Source organism: Lathamus discolor, chromosome Z, assembly GCF_037157495.1.
Source record: "Lathamus discolor isolate bLatDis1 chromosome Z, bLatDis1.hap1, whole genome shotgun sequence".
NCBI classification, from domain to species: domain Eukaryota; kingdom Metazoa; phylum Chordata; class Aves; order Psittaciformes; family Psittacidae; genus Lathamus; species Lathamus discolor.
Window position 1 is genome coordinate 87,864,500 of NC_088909.1, and position 21,110 is coordinate 87,885,609.

Sequence of the window (21,110 nt, forward strand, 5' to 3'; positions counted from 1 at the left end):
GAAAAATCATGATCAGTGTGAGTCAGCCCTTACACAAAGTCTCTGGAGCATTTCCACCTGAGCTTTATTGTGATTTTTTCGTTGTTTTTTTTCTTAGCTCCAAAACAAGCAAACAAAACACACTGAATGATTTTTTTTTCTCCTTTTGTTCTGTTAGACCTAGGCATGGAAACACGACCACCGACTGTGATGAGACAAGCAACTGCACATTGTGAACAGGTTGTAACTTAAGGGTCCGTTACTTCTTCTTATTAAAGCACTCGACCTCCTGCTGACCAGCAGGAGTGCAGAAAGAAGACAGCTGCTGAGAGCTGCTCCTGCCACCTCTGCCCCTCAGAACCTACAACTAGAGGAGACACATATCTGAAAAAGAAACAAAGATGATCCCTGGGGAAAACCAAAACAAAACACCAAAAGCAAAAAGGATTCAGTTTAAAGTAGCACTGACATACAGCAAAAACTCAGTCTTTCCTTAAACAGGGAACAGACCGAAACAACAATACATTAGAAGAAATGCATTTGTTGTAGCATTTTATAACATTAAGCAACAGATAAACAAAGCTCTTATGTACCCAGTTAGAAACATTTCATGTTTGAAAATTGCTAAGTACATGTGAAAATGCCAGTACAACAGAGTCCTTAACAGACTGTCAAGTGGCCTTGATTCCTGCTCAAATTTTTGAATTAGCATCGCATTTATAATAGTGATGGCCTTAACAGATCCCATTGAGCCTACCCAAGAAAGCATAATCACAGAGCTATTACCTAGAGAATGCAGAGACCACCACCCCCACCACATTTTTTTTTACTAGAAGCTGATGCAAGATGCTTCTTGAGCTGTACTTAAATCACATCTTTGTGGCTGCTCTTCTTATGGCCCCAGGAGACAAGGATTCCAGTCTCACTGGCCACTACCTCCAACTCCTTTTTGCCTGTTTATCACGGCTGAACTATGTTCTTCTGACATGCCCTCCTCCTCCTCAATACCCTGGCTTCTCCACTACCCTTCAACACTTCTGAGGAGCTCAAGAATTTTAAGATGGCTTGGGGAGGTGAAGGGGGGAGAAGCAGAGAGGATTTGAAACCACACATGTGCATCTTTATTTGGGGACCCACACAATTTATTCTTGCCCTGCATTAGCTGCAAACACCAAATTACTGAGAGCAACAGTTTAATTTAACAGCTAACTGGATTTCTTCTGCTGCTACCAGAGCTTATTTACGAAAGACAAGCCAAAAAAAAAACTATTAAAAAATTAAAAAAATGTAACACTGTGCAGATAAAACATGGTCACAAACTTTAGCTACTGCACTAGAAAAAAAAAAAATCCAGCTGTAACTTGGAGTGTGTCACATACTTAGCTGGTCTTTTTTCCCCTCTAACCTACCTTAAACTCTGGCAAAAAGACATGAATTAGGCTTAACACAGTGAGATGTAAACACCTTCTGAAAGGAAATAATTTGAAAAGCCAGCATATGGGGGTTTGTAAACAAAATCCTTTCCTCCGACATATATAAAGTTATATATGGATATATACAAATTTAACAGAAATCAAGGACATGACTAACTGTCCATCAGTTAGAACATATGTGCAAACTTCACATATAAGCAAAACAACATTGTGGGAGAATGCAGTGATTTTATAGCTATTGCAGTGGTTTTGAGGAAACACAATGGTGCAAACTACCTGACTAGAATCAACACAGATCACTTCTTTACAGGTAAAACCTGAAGAAGTCAAAAGTCTTACTCTGGAAGAGCATCAGATCCTGTTCTTAGGAAAATCAATTTGAAAGCACTATTTCCAAATGAGCTTTTAAAATAACAGAACTGGTAAAGCCATATATATAACGCCTGGATACTAAATCCTGCGGGTTTGTCTAGAAGTCTAGGAACTCAAGCCTGGAAACAGAAAAAGGAAATCAAAACTGAGACAAGGGGTGCACAAAATTACAAAATGGAATATATAAACCTTTAGAACCAGTTTTAAGTAATGTTAAGTTTGATGGCTTTGTAACAGTAGCAATGGAAAATTACTAAGGTGCATGATACATCGAAAAAATAGAGTGCAGCTAGAGAACACACTGAGAATTCTTGTACAAGATAAATCGTTATAGTTGACATAGTTTTAAGAAAAACAGTCTAGAAGAACAGGACACAGGGATAACGAGTATCTGGGAATGGCAGGTGTCCAGGATGGGCTACAGTTAAACCAACTGGTAAGTAGGAGGATAGGAGGATTATTATGTCTCTGGTGCTAACGAACCAACTAAACTGGTACAAGCATCTACTACCCATGCTCCAAAGGCTGCCAGAAGTGATGAAGGTTGTTGGAAGAAGTAAACAACCCTCAGAGACCGCCACCACAATTCTGTACGCATGCGGGGAACTTTCTGGAAAATGATGTAATGTATGTATGCCCATGGACAATATAAGGATGGCTTGTGTAGCAACATGGAGAGACACACATTAGGAGGAGCTATCCCCCGTGTCTCCCAGTGCAGCAATAAAGAATACCTGCTTGTTAACTTGACAGCTTTGTTGGCAAGTTTGTTCCTGGAGTTTTCTCCAAATCAAAAATCTAAATGACTGTAGAAACAGCTAATGCTATTATGGTTCTAAGGTACAGTGCTCCAGAAAAGGTTAGAAACTAAGTCCTATTCATGACCTTCATCCACCCCAGCATCCATGTACCCATCTGCAAATCAATACCTGGGAGACTTTCAAACAAAAACCAGAGCCAGTTAATTCTCTGCCCAGATGTGCAGTACTTGCTTATTAGTCAAATCCCACTGCTATTTGGAATCTGCTGGCTGTTGCATGTTTTAGTCCTAGGTTCTCTCTATGCTGCTGAGATAGCTGTCGATGTTTCTGACCTGGTAAAGTAAACCTGACTGGTGGTCAGGCATTAGGTAAGTAATGACCTCCAGCATCCTCTGGGAGACACAATGAACAGGCAATCAACATACCAAAACAATTCTCCACCTCATGACATCAGACAGGGTAACTCATTTTGCAAACAGCTATTGTTAAGAAAACTGAATGGAGACCATTTCAGTTGTGACCGCTTTGTATGTAAGGTCAACTAGCCCTGTGCCTTTGCCACAGAGGTAAGATATTTTAAATCTTTTAAAAAGGCATGTCACAGTCACTGTGTACTGTTAATGTCTACTTACAAAAGTTTCAGATACAATTACTTTGTTTGTACTGAGGGAATAACAGACTAATAATTGTTAATCCAAAATTCCTAATGGATCAAAGACAAATGCAGCCTGATTGATTAAGTCGTTATTTGAAAGTCTTTTAAAATGAATCATAGTACATCAGCACCACAGTAATACAATGTAACAATAGGTCATATGTTCCACTGTGTCAATTTAGTTCATGGTAAACCCATGCTGCTAAATTAACAATACACAAGGAACAATCCATCAACAGTTAAAAGGTCTGACTTCCATACAATAACAAATTCTGCCAGCCATCAGAACACACAGCTGGGCAGCAGAATCACTTTGAATACTTCTGTAGGTGCTTTCTACTGAGATCCACTCACAGGTGAGGAGCTCAAAACCTGGATTAATTATGCTTCACACCAGCAAACAACTTTGCCCAGTACAGCAAGGAAGGTTTGCATGCTCCTTAAATCCATTTACCAGGATGCTTTGCATGTTCTTAACACTACTTAAAATACTGTCAGTGCTATGTTCTAATTGGATTTAATTTAGAAGACAGTTTTATCTGCATGTAACTTACCACTTACAATTTCCTCTCCTGCCCTGAACTAGTAAGAAATGCTCTGAAATTGCTGTAAGTTTTATTTTACCCAAAAGCAAGATTAAGTAACCTCTTATTTTTGCAAAACCGTTTGTTATTCTATGTGTGACAACAGTCAGAAAAATTTAAATAATGTATTATTTTCCTTCCTGTAATTATGTTTTTTCTTTTAAAAAACAATATTCAGAAGTCTGCTTTAATCTTTAGCTTTCAGCACTCTCATGTTTCACTATGAGAGGCGAAATTAATTTCTAAGGCTGCATTCATTTGGAAAGCTAGTCCTCCTCTCCCCAAATTCCAGTCAACCCAGACTGTAGCTAAAGCAAAACAACACAGAGGCTGCATATGAGAGGGGATCCTTCTTTGCTTCGAATACACTGGTGTAAGTCAGTACTCATTTTTGCCTATTTTGGACAAAATCTGCAGGATTTTTAACAGGGATACCAACTCTAAATTTGATGCACCCACACAAATGCCTCCAGTGTGATTCAAAGCCTAACAAACAAAAAATACATGGTGAACGGCTTTCTTCATCACTACACTTCAACATAGCTGGCTAAAGCATGTTTTTCAAACGAAACAATCTGCTGCAAGCAGTAAGCCCTAATGAGGTGAGATCAGAATATTAGCAGTCAGTACTCTAACAGTGTCTGCCTAGAAAGGTCTAGGCAGACCTAAAACATCCCAGAAAAAGGCTATACACGTGCAGGCTAAGACTTCCTTGGCCTTAAATTTTGCTTTAGGCAATTGCATCATTCAGCCCTATTCATAAATTTACTGAATCCAACACAAAAGGTCATGCTATAATTGGTGAACATTTCTTCAGCAACACTGATGTTCTGGTATGTATGTCCAGCACATGTTTCTTTTCCTGTTCCATGAAGAAGATACCTCTGACTGATTCAAATGACAACACAGGCTTTTCGGTCTTCTTGTTGCTAAGGCAAGCAAATAGCCTTTCAGTATGACAAAAAATGCTTTCACATTCTATCCTACCAGCCTTTCTCCGTCATCCCGTCTGAACATGTATGACCATAAAAACATACAGTACTCCAGATGAAACCTAATTAGGATAGTGTCTAGTGGCACAAAATCTTCCAAATTCAATTGAAAATTACTTCCTTCTTACACATCTTCAGAGTTTTGATTTTCAAAGCTACACTAAACTGATCCTTGCAAACACCATCTAATCCAAAAAAATGCAGTCGGGTTCTTCCTAAATTCCTTACAACAGTTAAGTCCAGTAGATATTTCTATTACTGATCCTCCAGCACAAGACTATTTATGTTGCTATGTAAATTCGTTTTATTTCAGTCCTCAAGATCATTCAGTCACTTCGACACAGTTTCTGAATGCTGTCTCATGCATTATGTTTTCCAAATTTTCATCAGGTATAGTAATCTCATGCCAGTGTCACTTGTGAGAAGAATTACAAAGTTTGGCCACAAAACCAACACCTGAGGACTCTACTGATAACCTTCTGCTCCCTCTTTACAGTATTTCTCATTCTAGCACAACCCATCTTCTTCCCTTTAAACAATTTCCTACTTAACTTGCAATTCTTGTTCTTGTACCTGTTGTCTTAGAGGCACCACATGAAACATTTATTAAAATACAGACAAGTAAGATTTACAGCATCGCTCCTAACAGCTAAATCTTGTTCCTTCAGCAGATACAATTAAACAGCACCGCATGTGACTATTAATCATTAGTGGTTGGCATGACCCACAGGAACAAGCTCCTGTGACTACTGAGGTGGGGACACCTGAATGCCCTGACCTGCCGAGATTATAATCATTCAATTTGCAGGCTGGGTGGTGCAGAGGACCTGCCTAAACAACAGAAGCCAGTCAGCTGGAAAAGCCCATTAACGACCAGGGCACCAGATGTTGTCCAAGCTGATGCTGCAATTCCTTGCTTCCCACAATTCTGAATGTACCCATAGTTAATGCAAAAATTAAAAGGATCTTTCAGCAGGTTTCCAGCTCAGATAATAAAGGCAAAGGATGTCCAAACAACTAACTTAAGACACTTACTAAAAATGACAAAGGTTTGAACCCAAAGAAATAACGCAGTATAGATTAGTTTTCTATTTTCATTACAAAGAAAGACTTTATGTAGTTAAAGCTGATACTGTTCTTTGTCATCTTTACATTCTTTCGCATCTTTACGTGTAAGGCATCATGGGAGACTTCACACGCAAACTAAAATCTGATTTTCCACCAACACAAATTATCTCTGCAGGTCCTGCACAGAGAAAAAGGGCATTACATGTACTGTATTAGTAATTATACAGCAGAGATATATATCTACTGTATACATTGTTTTTCTCCTATCCCCATTTCAACCCTCAGTCTCAGATCTTATTTGTATGCTCCGAAGCGTTGGATTACTTACTGCTCTAATAACTTTTCTCTAGCCCATGAGCCTTCACAGTCACTGTTGCTTACAAATGAACCTACCCCTTCTTTGACAGGTGCTACCTGCACACTGTTTGTGCCCCGTAAAATATACTTGTCAGTGTGGAGCTGTCTCACCTTTCTCTCCTTCCCATCCTACTACATGAAGGTAAGAATGACCGAGATGGTAAGGCTAACAATTAAAAACAACTTTACATAAGTATTCAGTGTTTGTCCCGTTTAGCTTGCATCTGTACAGATTAACAGCAGACACCTGTGTAGGAATGATCCTCTGTCACCTCCAGACCAAACAATGAAAACTAGGGAGGAGGGAGAAATTTGCCTGAGACCTCTGTGTGACTTTCTCATATGGGTAAGTATCATCACCATAAATTTGGGCCACTGGTCCTTCTCAAAGGATGTCTCTACTTAAACTACAGAACAGCCAGTGACTTCAGTGCAGGCTGCGCCTGGGAGAAAAACAGACCCACAAAGGAAAACATGGGTATAAAATGAACCTCAAAAAAACTATGGTTATGTTCAAGCTTTTCTTCTAAAATAGAGCAAGACTCCTCACATCCAATGCTTTGTCTAATACAGATTGTTATGACAATTTAGCAGCAACTTGAGCTCCCAAGAAGGTCTGAAGTAGTGACACATTGCTCCCAAGGGTGCAATCAGGCCTTTAAATAATTGTCTGCAGGTACCAAAGTGGAAACATTCTTCAGCAAAGCCACAGTTACTGGCATGAGTGCTAATGTAGCCTCTGACTAAGAGAGCTCCACCTTGAGATTCATAACATGCCTTCGTGCATCTTGCTTCAACTGACAGGGAGGATGCATCACCACTTTTTTGCCCTCAGAGATGTGAACTATTTGGAGGCAGGGGGGGGAACCCCAACAGGTAGCTTAAACTAGTGGTCCCAATAAGTCTCATTCAGGTATGAGATGCAAGCAAAGGTAACCAAGTACGTATTTTGCTTTTTCTCCCAACAAGCTACGGATTAACACAGAAGGGCAGAGGCCAGTTGTAGATCCAAGGGTATCCTCACAAAGGATGAAAATACTGACTTCAGATAACCTCTGAGGCACTGAATTCCCAAGCAATGCCAACGATCTTACTATGACTTACTCTCGTACAAGGTATTATGTAATATTACACATAAAATGATAGTAGGACTAGGCCCAGGATAACACTGAGGATTATCATTATGATCATTAACGGAAATTGATCCCGAGTGGATTTTGAAGAGTCTGACAATCTTTATTCTCTTTAGCTTGAAGAGACTGTAAGAAAGGGATAACAACCCACCATCTCTGGTAAGATAGCTAAAGTACCCTGACATTAGGGAGTACAGTGTGGGATACAGGAACCTAAGAGAAACAGTTCTGGCAGAAAAGCTTTAATAATATGAAACCAGAAGACAAAATGCTTCGAGCAACCAGGGTCATGCATAATTTATCCATCTTTCTATTGGAATTACTCAGACCACAGCAGGTTACATCCTTCATTTTCCCACTTCATGCAATCAGGAAGATGCCCAAAAAGAAACTTCTTCTGATTCACAAAAGCATGTTAGCCTTTAAGTTATTCAAAATACAAATTAAAAAAAGAATAAATTTTTGCCTGCCAAATTCCAGGCAGTATCTAATTGATCACTAGACAAAACAGAAAGCCTGTGAAGGGTGACTATGAACATGCTTTAACTTCAAATTGCCTCTTCAGGGGACTAGTCTAGGCAAACCGACCAATAGAGCTAGGAGCCAATGCCTGTGTGAATATTTACTGTAATTAATTATACTAAGAGGCAAGCTACTAAGAGAGACAGCCGTACACATGCAAATTTTCATCACCTGTATGATATTTCCTAGTGCTACTGAAATGTTTGGCACACATACCTTGGGAGAACGTATCAGCATTAAGAGAACCTACTGCACCCTGGGTAACTGGAGAAGTTGACTAATTTCCACAATAAGTTTTTGAATACACAGCACATGCTGCTGAGTTTAAGGGAAAGAATAGCTTACACTTAACCTCTTAATCTTCATAGTACCACTTTTCCACCTCCAGAGCTACTTGGTAATAGCTGTGAAATCAGCAATATTATTCCCATTTTATGGTCTGAGAAAGATACAAAAAGGTCACACAACTTGCTTGAAGTACGAGTCCACTCCCAGACAGGAACTCTTTGGCATTTACCAAATACACAATTTATATTCAGGTCCCAGGTAACATGTGCTGGTCACCCCATACTTCTGAAGCCTTCTAGGCATTATGTGTCTAAGACATGAGTCTCCAAATAGGTGGTGTAGTCACTCATTGCAGCAGACACGCTAGCTCTCACAGCAAGCATTGCGCATTGCTTTCATCAGTCAGAACAGTACAACTAAAGCCTCTTTCTATGGTGACCACAGATTCCCTGTGCCAAACTGCAATTCCTGCATTTGGGGGACCCGGAGAGGGATCCCAAATGCTACTACATTGAATTCTCAGTTTTAAAATAGTCTGCACCATATTTTTCTTTGTTCGTTTGTTTTAAATGCTGTGCTGCCTTGAACTCTTCACAAATCTCCATGTTGTCTGGATTTCTGATAGTGACAGCCTGCTGCTCAGAGTGATTTTCTCTAATATTATTGCTTCTACAAGAAAACTGGAGAAGCCTTAATAAACTTGCCCTCCACTTCAAAAATTCAACTTCAGCTCTGTACCTTTTCTTTTAGCATCCATCTGACAGAAGCTCTCCAAAGTATTTAGTGCCATTGCCTACACAAGTATTGGTGTGCAGCTTTCACTTTGGTGTGTAGCTACAAGCCAATGCCCAAAAAACCAAAGAGACAATAAGCATTTGAGAAAGTGAGGTTTGATATGCTAAAAATGTTCCTTTTTAAAATTGAGACTATCGTTATCAATAAAATATTTATTTATGGACTTTCATTCAATCTTTAAGTGCCTTCAGGTATTTCAGAAGCAAAACATAATTATCATCAATTTATTGCCATATAAAGTGAAGCACACAAATTTCCAGCAGTGTGCCTAACACAACAAACCCTAGAGAGCAAAAGCACTAGGAGTAGGATGCAATACCTTACTTAACCAACTCCACTACCTTTATTGTGTGTGCAAGCTACTCTACATCTTTGTCACACTGAACTAGGCCCAGAAAGGGAAGGCAAGGGGAAAGGGAGAGAAAATGCATCATAATGTTGGAATGCAAGACAGGGGAATAAAAAATAGCTACATGATCCATGCCAGGTATTTCTGGACTGCTTCTCACCATAACATAGGATTTATGGATCTAAACAAAACTGATACTTGGATGAAATGATACACAACTTTTTGTTCTTAGAAAGAGCGGAAAGAAGAGTAGTGGGATAGGGAATTTGTCTTTTTTCCTTTCCTTATATAAAGATTTTAAGAACTTTATAATAGCAGTAGTAGCATAGATACAAAAATCACCTGCATGAGCTGAGAGTGGCGAGTGAGGTCGAGGCAGAGCTGTAGACTGGCCATTGCCCATCAAATTCTTCCTGTTGCTTGTTCTACAACTGTGAACAAAAAAAGAGAGGAAAGAAGACATTAGCATCAGAGATACAGCATGTACCGCATAGGAACATTTTGAGATTCTGCTTCTTTGTCCCTTCATTTCCCAGTCTCTTATTAAAAATCAGAGCTACTGTTGTTTTCATAGGCATGTCCAGGAAGTCTACAATCACACTGGATAATGGCAAAGACAGCAGCTTCCAGACAAAATGCACCATGGATATTTTTCAGGCTTCCACATTTGCTGTTCTGTGCAGAGACCAGCATTCTCCTGCAGTGATCTACGAATGTTCTTCTTCCCTGCCTGCAGCTAGTTTATCTGCCATAAACTTTTTGTAAAATATAAAAAGATATAATCATAATGTGAAAAACAGTCTCAAGTTTAGGATCACCATTCAATGATTAAGCCTATTTCTGTTGCATGACCTGTAGCGCTCCAAATCACATGCCAAGAAGAGCAATGAATTATCAATCTGAGAGTGATACAATAATTATAAATCTAATTATTGAGATAAATTTCACATCTGTGCCTTCTGTCAATAGAACAGATGATGCCTAAGAAGATGAATGCATTTTTTCACTCATACATTTTTCATCTGCAAAGAAGTTTCCCGTATGAGAAGATCATTAGGCGAGATAAATAGTAAATTAACACACCTATTAAACATGGGAAAGGAGATATTTTTCTTAAATACATCATATGGTTCTTAAATATGTGTTGGCACAAGTGTTTTTCTTTTTTTCCTGCTTCTACTATAGTCTCACAAACACAAACCTCCACACTGCAAACATTTGTGCAGGACGAAAACAGTACCCTGAAGTCAAAGAGACCATAACTGCATATAAACTTGTGCACACATGCTAATGTTTACAGTACTGCAATCAGAATTTTTTTGTAAAGGTTTAAAAAAAAGCTCAAAACCACTAAAAGGAGGAAATTCATACATAAACCCCTTTGTTTAACACAGCAGGTTCAAACAGGAGCAGATTCAGATCATATCTGTAGATGTCTCCAAATATGACTTTTGTAACATGATCTCTATGCAACAGCCAGAAAGCAGCACTGATTAGTCCTGATTCTGTGTAAACTGAATACAATGCAGAAGAAAATATAGCTATTTAAGCTATAAAACACCAAATAAAATATTCAAAAGTAATGTGAAGTAATATTGAAAACAAGGAAAATAAAAGCCAGAGGAAATGCTGAGTATGAAAACAGTATAGAAGATACCTGCAACATGCAAAGAGTCAAACACTGAAAACTCCCCTTGAAAACTGTTTTCTGAAGCAGCAAGGGTGCCATTCCCAGGTGTTTAATGGGTTAACACAAAGTTCATCTGCGTGAACTGCACCATTAATTGCCATATCTATCATTATGATCAATTACATAATATACTCATGAATATATAAATCACTACTGCAAATCTACGTACGAAAAGCAAGCTTGAAATGACTGCAGGATTCCCATTCAGAGCACTGGAAAACTCGAAAGACATACACTGCAATTTCTAAGCTGAATAAAGAGGGAGAATTTTGTAAATGTAAAATTACATGTGTTTTTTTAAATTCTTCTAGATTAAGCTGAACTATCTATGTTTACTTTTAACATAGCACTTAATTAACTTTTTTAATGATGGACCTTGAGCAAATATTCTGTACTTCATTAGACAAGATTTCAAAGTCATATTTTTTTCCCCCATCTCTAAATTTTGTTCACCTGAAGTATCCAAATTCTTTGTTTTGGTTTCACACAATGTCACTGTATTTTTTGTAACTTTTCTTGTATCATACCATGACAAGCCTCGCTTGATAACACTTGTTTTTAAAAGTCTGAATAACTTCTCCTTTGCAATTTCCCAATCTAAAACTGAACCCAGTAGAAACCTTTGTTATTCATTAAACATCTGTTAAAGGACATACTTGTTGCATCTATCCACAGTGATGTGATGATATCATTACAGCATCTGTGGTGCAGGCATATATCCCCTGGATACATTCTCAGCAAAGCAAGCATTGCTTTCAACAAATTTAGGCACCCTACACTGATTTTGCTATGACAAGGATTCCAGATACAGGTTTATCAGCATCATTTGCCCGTATCTGTAGAAATTGATGATTTTATCACTTTTGCCAGGACTTCCTATGTAAAATAAATGACTACCTTGTATTCACTTTTACATTAAAATTCAACCTTGGCATTCTTCAGCTGAAGTTAATGCAACACCTTTCAAAAATCACCAAAGATAATTCGAGTTAGGTATCTCCATTTTTTGGGGTGCTATTTTTAAGCTTTTTTTCTGGGAAGCACAATGGATTGCCTTCAATACCAAAAGCTTATGTAATGAGAAAACTTTCTCCAACCACCATTTCAAAAATATCTTTACTATTTGCTCTGACATGGCTGCAGCTGCATGAAGAACTTCTCTTTCATCACACTGAAATGAAATGTTTTATTGAGATATAGAAAATAAAAAATATTAAGTTTCTTCTATTTGTCTCACCAGTAAGGTAAGATCCAAATCCCTGCATAAAAGGACAAATCCATCCTAGAGCTCCTGCTGTAGCTTTGTTTTCTCAGTTCTGTCCCACAATGGATTTTGTTATCCATCCTGCATGATCTGTGAAACACAACTCCTTCCCCAGAACAATGCTGTTATAAGAAGAGGCTTTTTTGTGGGTGGAAAAAAGAAAACAACCCAACTCTTCAGGGAACCTTGAAAGATGATCTAAGCTGCTAGAACCCCACAAATGGGTTTGAACTAAGGAAGTACCAAAGCATTACTTACTGAACTGTATTCAGCCTTGAAACAGCAATCTTCCATATACAAAAGAATCTCAGACTTTAAAGCCATTCTGCAAACAAAATCACCCTGAACACATTCAGTAACTTTCCCCTTCTATTGTCTTCATAAAACTATTCTTTTCCCATTCAAATCTGACAAGATAAACCAACTGATAAGAGGCAGCCCTGAAAGAAAGCCTCTTTGTCTGCAGGAAAGTTACAGTAGTGCTGTCTACAGGGGCTGTTAACTTAGGGAAACAAACCTCGGTAAACCACAGAACGTTACACCCTCAAAATGCCTCAGATTTCACGTTGTGATCTGGCTGCATGGCACAGAGGAGAGACTAGCAAGGCAGGCAGAAGATAGAACACAGGGTTTACATCACTGAAAAAAAACGAGGCGGAAAGAAAAACATTTTTCCCAAGGAGAAGAGAGTATGGGAGAGCAAAGGAGGGGGCTGGGGGTGGGAAGACTTTGGGGTGCATACAGAACTTAAGCAGAATAGAAAGTTTACATTTTTTTGCCCCTTTTCATCTCTGCCCCAGGAACGTCCTTCCCAGATGCAAGTCTGTTGCCCACGAAGTAGCAGTCCTAGATGACTTTCTGGAAGCAGCTGGCATTCCACCATATCAGCAGTGCCCTGGACTACTGGCACTATTCCTTATCTTGGAATCCAATTCATAATTTCCTATTTGTTTTCCAAATCACCCACTGACAGATTATGCCTTGCCTCCTGTTCCCTGCTACTGATGTTCCTACTCACACCTCTCCTCCCTATCCTGACTTCTCACCATGTCTCACTGCTGGGGAATTCCTCCTTCACCCAAGCTGCAGTATCAGGCCCAACACCTACTCTAAGAGCAATGCTCTTCTCCAGCTGCTGCAGCTGATCAACACTTCCCATGGGAAGTATCATGATAAAACAAGTACAGTGCATCAAAAGTGCTTTTGAGTTCAACCTTGTTAATCACAAAGCCAACGTGAACTACAGCTGCTGAAAGATGAAATCCGGTTGCATAAAGCTTGATTACCTTGTTCCTTAAATGGCCACAATTCAGCCCGTATCAGGAAAAAGCTGTCTGGGCAAAGATATGGCAACCACTAGATGGAAACCAGAAAAGCACAAGACACAAATACTAGCATGGCCATTAACATAGAGCTGCACTCCACAAGCACTTCAGGGCATTAAATACAACAAAAAGTCAAAACAGAAATCCAGTTCTAGGACAGGCAGTATTTAATACAGAGCTGAAATATCAAATGCAGGTTTCCTGATAGAGTAATCAAGAAACAGCAAAAGGCATGCACTGAATTTGAAGTTTCTTCCTCAGAACAAGGGCTCATCTGTGAGCAAATTACCAGCAGTATAATTGGGTTGGGTTTTTTTGGGGGGTGGGAGTTTGTTTGTTTGTTGGACTTTTTTGGTTGGGTTTTGGTTTCATTTGGGGTTTTCTGGGAGGGCATTTTTTTTTGTGGGGGCATTTTTTTTTTTTTTGTGGGTTTTTTTGGTTTTGGTTGTTGTTTTTTTGTTGGGTTTTTGGGTGGGCATTACCAAAAAAGTAGGAAAGAAGGCTATATGGGCAGAGATTACCGCCACACTTTTCATGGGAATTTGGCATCTGCTCTAACCATTTATAATGATTTCATCTTAACATCCTCAATTATTAATACTTACACTTGTAATGAAGATTGAATTGAACTGTAATTTATGACAGTTCACCACCTTTCATAAGCTATGCTGAGTACAGCACTGCTCTGCAACACAGCTTCTTAATTTTGCTATCAGTGTCATATAGTGGTTTATCAGAAGGTGTAGATTAAAAGGGGACTCTTTTTTTAAGAAAGGTTGCAAACAAGATGTTTTATTTGCCAATACAAGTGCAGTGAAATTAAAATATTGTCACGCCTAGAATACAAAGCCTGACCATGTATACACAAGAGAGATTAATAATGCAAGGCCAGCACTTCCATAGAGGCTCTAGAGAGAAAAGGTGGCTATAATTTCTCTGGTGTTAAATTTGCATAGCTGAAAACTGCCTCAGGAAGAATATCCTGTCCCTAGCAAGACTTGAGATATTGCCATTTTATTTATACAAGAAAGTTAAATTTAAGTTATATTTCAGTTATATTTAACTTCTTATGAAGCTAGCTAACCTATGGCTTCATAGGTATTTATTATCTCCATGAACAGCAACACTGGAGAGTCAACTGTGCATGCAGCACTGACTTTAAAAAAATTAAAGTGAGGAATTTTGCTTGTTTTGTGATTTTTGTTTTTAAAGAAGTCTTCTGCATACTCAGCTTGCTGAGCATTTCCAAGCCCTCCAGAATTCAGCCAAGTTCTGTGGGACATTAACTCAAATGAATGAAAAAAAATCAGCTGCCAGCAAGAGATGATGCACACCAATAGTGCAGCAGCCTGCTTGTCAAAAGGAACCTTTAAGCTTGTATTTGATGAAGCATCTGATCTATAAAGTCAAAGTAACACAGGGCCTACAGTTAATGGTAGTCTCATACTTAGATCATTTTAGGAAAGAAAATGAATGAACCAAGAATGTTCCTCTCTGAATACTGTGGAATTAGGGTTACATGAACAAAATCTACAGGCTCCATCCAGTGCTGCCCTGTTCCACCCTACAGCTAAGAGAGACTGCAGAGCAAGGAAGCAAAGATTTGCAGTTTTGAGAGGTATTTCCTGGACTGCAGTATGTATATTCTCTACAACCATTGAGGTGCTACAACCATTGAGAGAAATGCAGGAACCATTTGAATGGAAGTAAGTTATACAATCAGTAACACCTAGAATTTTCTCTTTGTTCTTTTAATGGCCTTCAATGTTCCATACTGACACTCATTTACTATCACCTAACATTATTTTCTGGTATATTTTTACTTGACAACACATCTGCATGTAAACTTTCCAATTTTTGCACACGAATATAGATATGTATATAAACATACACATATGCATAGATATTTACATATATAAGTATACCTAGATTTATATAAAAGACACATATATATAGTCCTGTATTTAAAACATTACACAATGCAGCTGAACATTCTATTAATTAGATATCCTACTCTCTGTGAGTAATTATTCCACACCAGTCTTTAATGAGCTGGGGAAAGAAGGGTCTTGGGATTTAAATTTTTACCATTGTAATGTAGGGATTCAGGTTTTACTCTCTTGTATTTGCAGTTTAGTCAACCTAAATGAGGCCAGGCTTATTCTGAAGAAATGAGAGCGCTGCCAAAACAGAATGAACACAGCACACTAAGATGAAGTATGCAGCTGACAGTTTGGCAGAATTTGTCATAAATTTTGTAAGACTACTGTCCTGGGTTCAGCAGTAGCAGTCATTTTTCTCCTTCTTAGTAGCTGGTGCAGTGCTGTGGTTTTGACTTTCGGCCTGGGAACAGCGCTGATAGCACCGATGTTTTTACTTGTTGCTAGGTAATGTTTACTCTGACCAAGGACTTTCTCAGACTCATGCTTTCTCAGGGAAGACGGGAAGCTGGGAGGGAGCAGAGACAGGACACCTGACCCAAACTAGCCAAAGAGGTATTCCATACCACAGCACATCATGCCCAGCATGTAAACTGGGGGCAGTTACCCAGAAGGGCTAGTTCGCTGCTCGGGTCGGGTTGGGTATCGGTTGGCGATATCATTATTACGGCTGGTGGTAGCAGCAGTGATTTTGTGTTGTACCTTAGTTACTGGACTGCTCTTATCTAAACCCATGGGAGTCACATTCCTTCAATTCTCATTTCCATCCCTCTGGGAACTGGGTGAGGGGGAGCGTGCAAGCAGCTGCATGGTTCCGAGTTACCAGCTGGGCTTGAAACACAACAACTACCTTGACCATTTCAGCTACTGGCCAGGTATGCACAGAAAGGGTGCTCTCTAGGTACTCATGCACTTCTGTTCAACACCTCCTCCCCTGCCATTACTAATACCCACTAGAACCTCAACTTTCCTCAACCATACAAAAGAGGAGACCTCAATCTTCTTAAAAAAAAAAATCTAGAGAAAAGTAAAACTTAAAATGCAACCCACTAGACACATGATCAACCTCTTTATGGACGGCCTGAAGGGTTCAATCACATGTGAGACAACATCACTGCAAAAAAGGCTGCCAAGAAAAAAAAAATACATATAATCACAGGTGCAAAAATATCTGCCAAATCTCTGCTGTTCAGATCTGAGGAAGACTGTCACAAGGACAGATATCAAGATGATATGCTATAGAAGGCCTCTCAATTTCTGTTCCTCCAGTGTATTACCAAACAAAAACAGATCCTTCATTAAGCCTTCTCAACTGCATGTGCTAGATATGTGTTGATTGCTCTCACTTTCACTCTAAGCAATTATGATCCATAACTTTTACTCTCACACAGGAGAAAATCAGTAGTTGAAGAAATGTGTATTTCTTCTACTGAACTAAAATGGTTTATCTCTATCTGTTCCATTCCTTCCTAAAACTACTGATTAGGTTTAAACTTCTTATAGAGATACTTAATTATATCATGTAAAAAATAATATTAAGCAAACTACCAACTTCACAGTTGTACAATATTTATAAAATAGCTGCATACAAACAAAGTCTGTAATACATACAAAGTGGGCACGCAGTGGAGAGCAGGCATTATAAGCCAGACCACTGCACAATTCTGCTTCATTATCCACAAAATGCACTTTCTACATCTTCCTATCAGACAGCCTATTGAGAAGACACTGATGGGATCATTTAAATCCCACTGCTTCTTGAACTTACTTTTTATTTTATTTGTCTTTTGGGAAGGGACATAAACCAAGTTATTAGTTGAACAGCATGTTTGCTATCATACTGAGATATTCAACTAAATTTCTCAATGCACAAATATTACTCTTTCAAAATACAAAGGTAAGTAGGAAGCTAGTACCAGAAGCAGAGGAAAAAAAAAATACACAGGGCTGGCCTAAATCATTGCTAAATATCAGTACCTTTATTCTATGTAAATGAGGAGATGGAAGGGAAAAAAAAGAAAAAAAGGCCGAAACACCTTATTGGGGAAAAAAAAAAAAAATTATCTGGAGCCCCAGTGATGTGTTTGTAATATTTAAGAAATACAATCTTAAAAAAAGTGTTATATGTCACACTGTGAAGATAAAAGCATCAATCACATGAATATATCAACCAAATGAAGTAGTGCTTTGATTTTGCATAGTAGATAATCCTGCATAAACCATTTTCATTAGACAGGAAATACCCTGTTTACCAGAGCAAATGCCTATCAAGGCTGCAGCACAGACAGAAGGTTTAAAACACATGTTTCACTGTGCTCTTGGCCATCTTCTACGGTTTCACATTAACCCAGATCATTCCAGATTTTGACACTACACTACAAGCTCCCGGTGCCTCTTTTGGGGTAAGAGAATACAGCCAGACATTTCTTATGTTGTGGTGGCCAGGCCAGGATGTTTCACACTTTGACCCTTTGCTCATTGTTAACAGCTTGGGAGAAACTGAGGGAGTGTGGGGAGCCAAGGGAGGTGACTCGGGGATGCAGGCTGCTGCTGTTCCCTTCACAGCCTCCACTCACCTCCAGCTGGAGTGCTCTCCGCCAGGCTGTAGCACAGACACTGTCACAGGTGGTGCTTGCCACTGGCTCTGTCCCATTTGGGAGCTAGCCTGGTGCCCCGTGGCTGCTGCTGCTGCTGCTCACAACACCAAGAAATCAGACTCAGGTGAGCAGGTAGCTGGGGAATCTCCTCCCCACCTTTCCACTCCCAGCTGAAGTTAAGGTATAGAGCTAGAGCCTTTTCCACACTTACACTGAACTGAACAGTTCATCTACTGGCAATTTTTAACCAGCCTGGCCCTTCAAAGAAAAAAGCCCTCAACAAAACCAACAAACAAACGGGACCTGTTCCAGATTTACTTCCTTTAAAGAACATCCATCCAGACTTGAGGACTAACCACAGCCAACTCCCCAGGCCATTTCAGTACTGCAAGGGAGCCAAGTACATATCCTGAGCTTTCTGTCACTCCAGTTGAAACTGAGGCCAGCATAGTTCGGAATTAAGATAAAACATGGGAGTGCCTCCAAACTACAGATGGAAGACCTGTTTATCCAGATACCTACCTCAGTGAAACCCCGTCCACCTTCTCCACAGCTTTCTCATCCTGTTTTCCACAGACCTATCAACTTTTGGCTTACTTTGCTTTTTCCTTGCTGGTGGTTGCTCCTAACAACCACAGCTCTGAGCACCACCGTGCACAGCTCACCATATTGTCACAGAATTAGTGGACTAGAGTAAGCCAAACAGACCCCCTGTAGCATTGAAAGCATTCCTCAAACAGCACAGAGAGTAGCTTTAAAGAGTGCTTCTCTTGGACAAAATAGCATGCACAGGGCACCCCTCAGAATCAACAGGGTTCCACTTGGGGGAAGGAAAGAAGAAATCATTTAGTCTGCTTTGCTTCTTACTACAGAAGTTGTGCTTTATCTTTCTTTCAACCTCCTTAGTATCTTTGTACCCGTCAAAATAATTTAGGTTGTCAAGACTACTTTCACATAAAAAGAATCAAAAGCTTATTAAAACAAAACTCTACACAGTACCTTTTATCACATGAAAAACCATCTGCTCTGCACCATGCTCCAGAGACTCCCCACGAGAAAAGACATTAAAAAAGCTCCTACAAATATTTTTCCTACACATATACACACCCTGTTTCCTAACAATAATGAAGTACAGCTAAATTAATCACATCCTAAAACTCAACAGTAGGAAACTGGAACCTGTCTGAAGTACAGAGATTTTACATGGTTTCACTTTCAAACCCAGTAGCTCTCTTCTGGTTTAACCCCTAAAATGATTTATATTTGTATCTAACTCCGTTCTCCTGTAATTAAATAGTAACAACTTGTTTTTACTCAAAAGAGTAGGGAGTCCAGAGAGGACTGCTTCTTTCCTCCCTTGCTAAATTTGGTGGCTCTCAACTCCTCAAAGCAATGAGGGAGCACACATGTGCCTTAGCAAATACTACCAACAACTCACAGGATGAATGGGTAAGAATGCCAGAGCAATGCAGCTGGCTGAAGAAAAACTACATTCCCAGAAGAAACCTACTAAGACACAAGAGTTTGATTTTATTTGTTTGTTTTTAATTCATACTTGGGCACGATCCTAGATTTAAAAGATACTTTTTCACAACAATGCTTGTTTTCTGACTGAAAAGTAAAATAGTTACAGACTAACTGCTAAATAACTTACTCTCCCTTGCTAGAAAGGATGTAAGAAATTAAGAAAGTTGCTAAAAATTTCTACAAGCCATCTGTGTAATTTCAAAAATACAAATGTGCAAATCATAGTTTGTATTGGATCTTGAAGTATTTTTATTATTCCTAGCACATTGTTGATGCATATTCCTGGGAGACTTCTGCCTTTTCTAGAGTCATAATTCTTCTGACACTGGCAGTTTTAACTTTCTAGCTAATTCACACAAAGAATAGGATGAAAGATTATAGCTCACCTGTAAATAATCACAACCAGAAAGCAAGCCGCACGTGGTGTTCGTGTGCACCCATACGTATATAACTTTAACCCCTGACAGAAGGTATTCTTAAACAAGAGAATGCTAGAACATAAAGAACAACATGGAACTGGATTTTTGAAAGATGTTGTACAAGCCTCATTTCATTGTTCAACACTTCAATGCAACTTTTTATGGCACTACACAACCAGGACTAATCAGAAGAAAAGCAAATTAGAATTTAATAGGACAAAAAGATGAAAAGAAATTACAAGGTTAAAATAAAGGTCTGTAAACTCACTCATAGGAAAAATACGGGGAAAAGAAAAAAGCCACTCTGTCGTATCTCAGAAATACCCCAATCTCACATTTCCATCTTAAGAACAAGTTTAAGCAAATGACTCAACTATGGTTTCTTTCAAATCGTGTTATTCATAGGAAGATTTCTGCCTTAAACCTGAAAGACTTGTCTGTGATTTTTAGCACAAACATTTTGGGAAGGCATGACACTACTTCTACTCTCAAATGCCACTGTGCCATTTGAGAGATACTCAGTTGAGACACCTTCACCTTGAGTGGCAGAGATGGCACCTACTGCATTAGAAAAAGCCCTTCGTCTCTCCTGGAAAATGTGCCAAAAGCATAGTGGGCTGTCCTGGGTTCAGCAGTAGCAGTCAGTTTTTTCCCCTTCCTAGTAGCTGGTGCAGCGCTGTGTTTTGACTTTCAGCCTGGGAACAGAGCTGTTACCAGCTAAACCGATGTTTTTAGTTGTTGCTAAGTAATGTTTACCCTAAGGACTTTGTGAGTCTCATGCTCTGCCAGGGACGAGGGGAGGCTGGGAGGAAGCAGAGACAGGACACCTGACCCAAGCTAGCTAAAGAGGTATTCCATGCCACAGCACGTCATGCCCAGGGAGGTAACTGGGAGTTACCCGGAAGGGCACGGGCTCTCTTCTGGGGGGTCAAACTCGTTCGGCGGTGGTATTGCATTCTCTTCCCTTCTTATTTTCTCTACCCATCATTATCATTGGTGGCAGCAGTAGTGATTTGTGTTATACCTTAGTTACTGGGCTGTTCTTATCTCAACCTGTGGG

General features: G+C 39.3%; 1 protein-coding gene across 1 annotated transcript in view; it reads right to left on the bottom strand.

Moving 5' to 3' along the window:
- The window catches only part of MAST4 (microtubule associated serine/threonine kinase family member 4), a 111,479-nt gene that overhangs the window by 68,219 nt on the left and 22,150 nt on the right, over window positions 1-21,110 (bottom strand). The window contains exon 3 of the mRNA XM_065664024.1: window positions 9,631-9,719. Coding sequence (XP_065520096.1) covers window positions 9,631-9,719 — 89 coding nt within the window. The remainder of the gene's footprint in view (window positions 1-9,630; window positions 9,720-21,110) is intronic.